The sequence below is a fragment of the Cryptotermes secundus genome, unplaced genomic scaffold, assembly GCF_002891405.2.
Source record: "Cryptotermes secundus unplaced genomic scaffold, Csec_1.0 scaffold1698, whole genome shotgun sequence".
Lineage (NCBI taxonomy): Eukaryota > Metazoa > Arthropoda > Insecta > Blattodea > Kalotermitidae > Cryptotermes > Cryptotermes secundus.
In genome coordinates, this window is record NW_019723943.1 from 220,072 (window position 1) to 228,594 (window position 8,523).

Genomic DNA, 8,523 nt, shown 5'->3' on the forward strand with positions numbered 1-8,523 from the left:
GTACCTTGGACTAGTATTAGACAAGGGACTGACATGGAAAAAGCAGCTGGACAAAGTTATTAACAAAGCCTATAAGGCTTTTTGGACATGCAGAAGCATGTTTGGTAAAACTTGGGGACTACAGCCACACGTTGTACATTGGTTGTGCGGTTGTGAGACCCATAATTACTTATGGTGTCACAGTATGGTGGCCCAGAGTTAAATTCAAGACTAGCAAGACAGAACTTGGCAAATTGCAAAGGTTGGCTTGCTTAGGTATAACAGGAGCATTTCGAACATCTCAAACAGCTGCACTGGAGATACTTCTTGGACTCCCCCCACTGCATATACAGTTGGATGCGGAGGCCAAGGCAGGAATTTACCGTCTCCGGTGCAATGGACAATGGAAACCTAGATCTGATGGTTTCGGTCATGCAGACATGACTCAGGACATGAAAAATCAACCCATATTGCAAATGGGGTCTGACAACATGATACTGAGACATGTATATGAAAAACCCTTCACGGTCACATTTCCTGACAGGAGTGAATGGGAAAACGGGTTTCAGCCAGACAGAAAAGTGGGACTGATCTAGTATACAGATGGTTCCAAGACAAATAAGGGCACTGGAGCTGGTGTGTACTGCCATGGCACAAGGCGGATACTTAGTTTCCGCCTTGGACGGTACACGACAGTATTCCAGGCAGAAGTATATGCCATTAAAGCATGTATTATGGAGAATTTAGATAGGAACTATAGAAATAGGAATATCTGCATTCTATCTGACAGCCAAGCTGCACTTAAAGCACTTGACAAACACCAGATTAATTCAAAATTCGTCTGGGATTGCCACTAAACCCTCATGGAACTGGCCAAACACAACGGTACAACTGATATGGGTGCTGGGGCATGAAGGTATTGCTGGATATGAAGCAGCAGACCAATTAGCTAAAATTGGAGCTGAACACCCGTTCATAGGACCTGAACCAGCCTGTGGCATCTCTCTAGGAGTTGCCAAACAGGCAATCAGGGACTGGACTAACATGAAACACAAGGAATACTGGGAATCCTTAACTGGACTCAGGCAAGCAAAGGGACTCATACGAGGACCTTCTGCTAAAAGAGCGAAGGAACTGTTGAAGCTCAACAGGAACCAGCTACGATGGGTGGTAAGACTACTTACAGGACACTGTCACCTCAAAGGACACCTGTTCAAACTGGGACTGAGTAATAGTCCCACCTGTGAGAGGTGTCAGAGAGAAGATGAAACAGCCACACACGTCCTGTGTGTATGTGAGGCATTAGCTTATTTAAGATTATGTCACTTGGGCCAGTACTTCATGGAACCAAGTGACTATTTTGACACCCCCACGTCCAAGATCCAGCGCTTCATCCGAAGCGTGGGGGTTTGTGAGGGAATAGTTAAAAAAGGGGAAGCACAATAGATCTAAGGTCGCAGTGCAAGGGCCGAGAAGGCCTACCCCTCATATATTCTATTCTAGTATGAGAATAAAAAAAAAAATATGATTAATACTCTTGCATCTAGAAAAAAAAAAACTGACATGGTAAAGGTAAAAGGTAAAGCTATCCCTGTAACAAGCCATGGAGGCTGATAGGGTTGTGAGATGTCGAGGCTCCCACATTTTCTAGACAATCTGCTCACAGATGGCAGCGAAGATGTCAGCCTTATGTGGTGGCCGCCCTCTACCCCCAGGAATATTCCTGGTACTCATTTCTGTTAGGGGCTGAGTCGAACACCAGGCCATAATGCAGTTGAAAGGGTTAGATCAACTGAAAAATCCAATGACATTGGGAATCGAACCTGTGACCTTCAGGCTTGTAGCATAGTGCCTCAACCAACTACACTGCCACATGCCTCGAAGAACCTGACAATTTTAATAATATTTCAAGTGCTGTACAGACTAACAAAATATACCACAACCAGAAACAATGTTCAGTTACACATACCTTGATTCATCAGGCAAGATTACAGTCAAAACTATTTTCCCTTTATTTTCTCCAACAGGTTTTGCTCCTCTGAAATGAGAAATGTCAGTTTTTGTGAGGCGAGAGCAACTTTACATTACTGAGAACCTCAGCAAATACAACAGTGCAATATACACATACAAATATTAAACAAAGGAAAACTATGCACTGTATTAAAATAGTGTCTGAAGTAATACTATTACAAGTTACCATTCAATGGAAACACAAGTTCTACCTTATACAGCAATTATTTTCCAATGAAAAACAATGTTTTACTAGTCTGCAGTTAAACCTCTGCATATTTACTTGCTTGCTTGCTTGAAACAGCCCTTCTGACAAAACTAACAGAAATATTCAGTCTCAGGAAGTAATCAGACACACCAGACACTTTTGCTCTAGCTACAATACAATATGCAATTAACTAACCTCAGAACCTCATATTACATGCAGTCTGACATTCACAACTAATACTCTTCCATTAAATTTGAACTCAAGACTTCACTGAACCATAACACAAAACTAATGAGAAGTATGAACAAAACGGACCACAGATCCAGTTTCTAAAATGTCATGTCCTCTATTACCTAAAATTCCAGACAATGGAAAAAGTCCAAAACCCCAGTATTTCTTTCTGTCATCCACCATCGTCAGAACCTTTAGAATCTCCAAGAAAATAATATTTGATTATCAAATGCATAATATTCACTTCAATCAGTAAAATTCTAGTCATAATGAATAAATCTCACTATGCCAGGCTTCAATCATGTTTCTTTCTTTCCTTGGCACTACAGCCCCAGTGGGCCTAGGCCTACCTCCATGAACTCTGTTCACTTCGGTTTTTCTAGATGTTACACATACGGTAGGACTCCTTTGGCAAGTGATCAGCTCATCGCAAGGCCTCTGCCTGTAGACAAACACAGAAGAACGCGCACAAACATCCATGCCCTGAGTAGGATTCGAACCCACGATCCCGGCTTCAGAGCGAGCGAAGACAGTGCATGCCTTAGACCGCTCGGCTACCGTGACCGGCTGAATCATGTTTAATAAATTATGTTGTTATAGACTTTTGTCCGTGCAGCTCAGAATGATTCCAACCAAAATACTCGTAATTACTAATCTAAACACTTACTCAGATGCTTCATCAGATTTATAGACTGTAGTCATTAGTTTATTTTGAACTGATGTAATTTTCTTCAATTGATCTTTACAATTTAAACACTCCTTGACATCCAGCACACAATTTTCCATTGCACCAAGAAGATCATTCATTAAGGATTCCACAAATTTTGTCTTCAGGGATGTCGTATATGTACTTCTCTCTGAAAACAATAATTTATTTAACCATTGGAAAAAAGAAAACAGTATTAATTCACACTTTCCTTTCCACCATTAAAAAGAAGACATATCTGAGAATTTGTAATAAACTTCCTACAGTCATATATATTTCCATTTTTTTGTTTGTATTTCCTCGTTTAACATTTATTTTTCATTACCGCAGTGCTTAAAGCACTTCTGTAATGAATATTCATGGATTTTCTTGCATTCATTAAATTTATCTGAAGCAGCAATTTACATACTGTCACCATAATAAGTGTTCATATGGAATTATTCTGGAAATCTAGCTCAAGCAGTAATATTTCTGACTTGTATCTGGGAAGTGCCCAGTTCAAATCAGGACAGGACACTGGATATCCTGAGGACTTTCATAGTATTCCTATGTCCCTCCATGCAAATGTTCAGATACTACCTTAAATTAGATCACAACCACTTTATTCCATGCTCTTTCAAATTCATGATTCACTGAGTTACCAAAAATAAAAGGTGAAATTTTTCCTTCCGCTCCCAAGAGTATAGGGCTTGAAATTACCATAAGAATTCTGCTTCAGAAAAAATATGAAAGCCACTATCCCAAATCTACAAAACACTCACTCACAATCTGCATCTTGGTTTGGTTTCTATGTTCCAAATTTGGATACACATGGGGTGAATGCGGTACAAAATATATGCAGATGTTATACACAGTTTAACGCAGGTCCACACAATATCTGCAATATTTGTGTACCATTAGTGACTGTACTTTAAAAAAGGAATGATATGACATAGTTGTTTTCTGTAGCACCGAATTTAAGCACCCTGCTGCATTAGTTAATTAGTTGATCACTTGACACATACACAAACGCACGTATGCACACACAGTACAGTCTTCAATGCAGCTTCACAGGTTACTGGTTAAATTATCCCCTAGTCCATGCTTTCATATAAATTCAACATGTTTCATCCACAGAGGGATGAAACATGTTGATTTTCATAAACTGGTATTATTCTATTATGGCTTTATACAGTCCAAGAGAGCTGCACATCCATAAAGTTTATTATTTAACTCCATAAAGACTTGATTTATTCTAATATATAAAAATTAAGTTCATAGCTTGCAGGAAACACATTACCTCTCAAATTAAAAAATCAATTGGTTAATGCTGTTTAGGGAAACAATCACTGTTTACTGCAAGAACCATATGGAGCGGACAAATGTATTTCATGGGCAGAATGCAGTGTGTTAGAATGTTACAGCAGGTTGTACACATAGAACCATTGGGCTTTAAAAGGTTAAATCAATTTGGTATATGTTAAAATTGAATATAAAATATTGTTTTAGAAACTTCTCAAGATGGTGTACTGCATGTCGTGGCATTCTTCTTTCTTGTGTTCCATTTTCACGGACAGTATCTTGGTTACCTGTGTTTCTGTCACAAGCGTGTGTCAACTATGTAGTCAATGTATAATACTATAATCTATATAAATAAAAATGTAAATGTTCATTTGTTCCAGATCTTAAATCTCCGAAAGTTCTTCACTGATTGCTTTGAAATTTTGATACGTCGCATACGAATACGCGTGTTTTTATATACCTATTATATAGATGTCACACCTGTGACAGGTAAAAACATGCGTCTTTTGACAAACATTGCCATCTGTTGTAACGTGTTTGGAATTCAGAAGAGTCACTTCTATGGAAACGCTAGAACAGACCGTCGCATAGGAAGTAACAATAGCGATACTGTATTCCCAACAGTGAGCTGTTGTGTCGAGAACATCGAATCTCCACGGTAACGATGAATACATGGAGCGTTCCCACAGAGACAACGCAATAACAATGGGCCGTTGCGTAGGAAATGCGGAATCAAAAAAGCACCGTTTCCACGGTTATAACTGTAATGGCACAAGGTTTATGTACAAGTAGATATGTTTTTTTGGGGTAAATTTGGAATAAGTGTACCTAGACTTTTAGATTAAGAAACAGAAATGATGAAACGTACCAGGAAGCTTGGGTTTGCAAAAGAAGTGTAACAGGCTATAGTTTAGTAATCAGAATGCTAGCACGACAGCGTAATAACGCTGACATTGAGGAAGAAGCCATATGAAGTAGGTCATAAACACTATGGCAGGAGGAAAAAGCTGTGTCGGAGAAGGCGGTAGACCCAAAAGAGTCAACCCCTTCTCGATAAACAGCCAATGAGTGGGCCACACCGACCCGAATTTACGTCAGAATGGGCAGGCTAACACACCCCGGAACCCAACGAATCAGCAAAAAGAGGGTACATAATCCCTAGAGGAATCAATTAAAAAAAAACCTTTTGACTTTTTAATATTATTAAGTGACATGGAGTTCAGCCGGAGGCTATCGCCGAGAGAGCGATGGCAATGAGTGGGCGTTGGTTGGTGATGGCGAGCGTCTGTTTCTTCAGCTCAAGTAAGTGAACCAACTTCATATAGCCGTGAACAATAAGTGTGATAATTTTAAAGTGCAACCCCAAAGAGAGAAAATGCAAGCTAGATGGACTAGGTTCACTAAGAGCTACAGAGGCGTAGAATACCTGACACCGGGGTGACAGGAGATAGAACTAATGTGGTGCTACAGGGTCATCATCAAATGTAATACGAACCGACGAACGTCGGCAAAGTGTGTATATAGTATGTATATAGCAACATAGGGAAATAGAATAGGATAGACATGAGCTGTGATATTAATTCAACCTAGCATTTCCTTAAGTGTTACCCCCTTCCCTGACGACTCCAGCCCCTCCCGCAGCTTCGGCGAATTGCGAGTTAAGCCAGGACTCGTGACGTAATCAATGATACGTTTACTAGAGTTTTCTTGACATAACAAGATGGTGGCAGCATACTAAACCGGGTGACAGAGCAGGATACCTCCACGCCCCCTGTCACCACGGCGTAACAGTGGTGTAGCAGCGGCATAACAGTGGTGGCAGCGGTGGGATACCTCCACGCCCCCCTGGCACCACGGCATAACAATAACAATGGATCATTTGCATAGCGGCGGCCAAGGGTATAAAAGGGGGGTTCAATTCATTCGCCCAGTTAGTCTGGAATAACCACCGAAGAAGTGAGTCTGTAGCCCCAACAGATGGCCATTGCGTAGGTATCTTAGTATCAACGGGCAACGTTTCCCAGGTGACAGACAACAGAAGGCTCATTGTATGGCAACCGCCGAGGTATAAATAGCCCAGCTTGGACAAGAAGCAGTCAGTCTCGGGGCAGATGCCGAAGGATACAAAAGAGAGTCTGGAGGTAACCACCGAGGGAGTCAGTCTTGGGATAGCTACCGCTGAATATAAACAGTTTCCATTCATTTTCATTTTGATTTAATTATTTCGTGTTATACTGCGTTGGAATTGGGCTGTGTCGTTTACCATAGCGTTCATTTCGTGACTATATTTTATTTTTCATTGTTTTTCATTTCGTTTTCTTAACTGTTCTCCTTATTTTTCAGTGCAATTGGCAGTGGGATTGAGCTTTGTCGATTGATCTGCATTTGAATTGAAATATTTCGTCAGTATTTTTTATTTTATTTTTTTTTTGTTTCTTTTTGTTTTCCAGTTCGTGTTCTTTCCTTTTATAAAGTTTTGCAATTTCATATGTTTTTGTTATAACTTTCTTTCTTCTTCTTCGGTGCAATCGATCTGCTTTAGTTCATCCAAATAATGCCTCACAGAAGATCAAGTTTAGGTCGTCATACTCACGGAGCAGAAGCAATGCATCAACTAATTGCAAATCAAACTTGGGAAGAATGGGCATCTGACTGAGCCACAGCAACGCGTGGCCGGGTACAGCTAGTACAGTATAAAAATGTACACAAATCATTAAATATACCTGATCGTGGCCCTGTGTGGCCATAACATGTCAATGAATTTACATGAAAGTAGAGACTATGTGGTGATTCAAGCAATAACCTGTGAAGCTGCAGTGAAGATTGTTGAGAGAGAGAGAGAGAGAGAGGAGGTGGTTTTGCAGGCATGCATGCGTCAAGTGGCTTTTCTGTACAGATGTCTCAAACATATGTTCCTCCAAATGATGAAAAGTTCATTACTCATGGATTTGACTTACCACAGCACTTACCAAGTGTGCAATAACAAAGTTTACTGTTAGATATAATAGTAAGCCATTTCTTATTCTTCTTCAGCAATCACAGACTACAATTATACAGAAACTAACCTTTCTTTATATTTTGGTAGTACTCATCCAATTTCTCCTTAATCAGCACTGCCTTTACTTCATCAGTTACCTTGTCATCATCTGATGAAAAGAAATCTCCAACTATATTTTCTGTTTCTTGAGCTTCTGTTACAAGACCTTCACTCAAAAGTTTTAGCTTTGTTATAAACAAACTTTTAGCAAAGCCTGCAGAATAAATTACATATATTAATAACTGGTAAAAAAGGTTGTCCCTGTGCTTAACTAATTAACCACTACACCATAAAAGCATATGGGGGAGTGGAGACTCTAGCTGCAGGTGAGTAGTCAGCTTCCTACCCCAGTTGCTTTAACCTTGGGGAAAGAGCCTCCGGTAACCATTGGATAGGAGGTTGGGCAGACCCCAGAGCCAGTCTGGATGACAGGCAGAAAAGAAAATTCTTGATCCTACAGAGACTTGAACTCTGACACCTCGGTTGCCCAGCCCACAGCCAGTCGTTATACAGACTGTGCTATCCATAGACCCTAAAAGTACCCACATTACATAGTTTGATTAACCATTTCACTGGTTACACTGTGCATTAGCTTATCACTGAACAACTCATAACCTATAGCTTAAAAGCAGAGAAGGAAGGCTGTCTCTGAGAAGTAGTGAACTCATGGCATCTTCAAATTACTACAGGCTGCAAAAAACAGCAACATCTAGAACTCAGACTCAACACAAATGAGTCATTTTACTATCAACGCATCCAGCCTGCCTGACAGAATGTACGAAAAAGGAAAATGTTATGTAAAGGCCACATATGGTAGATAAGAACACCTGCACTTTTTGATTTGTTTCAGCATTCCTTGAACATCAACAGGACAACACAAAGGAATCCTATTCTGCAAACAACAGAACCACAAGGCGGCAGACACTTGGCTTCCTTCAAAGGGAAGAAATAAAAAGGACACGAACCAATTGGGTTTAAAAATTTTAACAAAATCTTTTTAAACATACTAATTGCAATTTATAAATATTTTAACATATTAGTACAAGCCACTGTAGTTGTTAAAAATATTAG

At 40.0% G+C, this 8,523-nt stretch overlaps 1 protein-coding gene across 1 annotated transcript in view; it reads right to left on the reverse strand.

Annotated features, from left to right (window-relative positions):
- LOC111862234 (DNA-directed RNA polymerase I subunit RPA1) overlaps positions 1–7,666 on the reverse strand; it is a gene marked incomplete at its 5' end in the record, with an annotated part of 193,383 nt that extends 185,717 nt beyond the window's left edge. Inside the window, 3 exon segments of the mRNA XM_033750596.1 lie at positions 1,949–2,017; positions 3,096–3,285; positions 7,481–7,666. Of these exon segments, the coding sequence (XP_033606487.1) occupies positions 1,949–2,017; positions 3,096–3,285; positions 7,481–7,666 (445 nt within the window).
- Between the last annotated feature and the right edge of the window lie 857 nt (positions 7,667–8,523).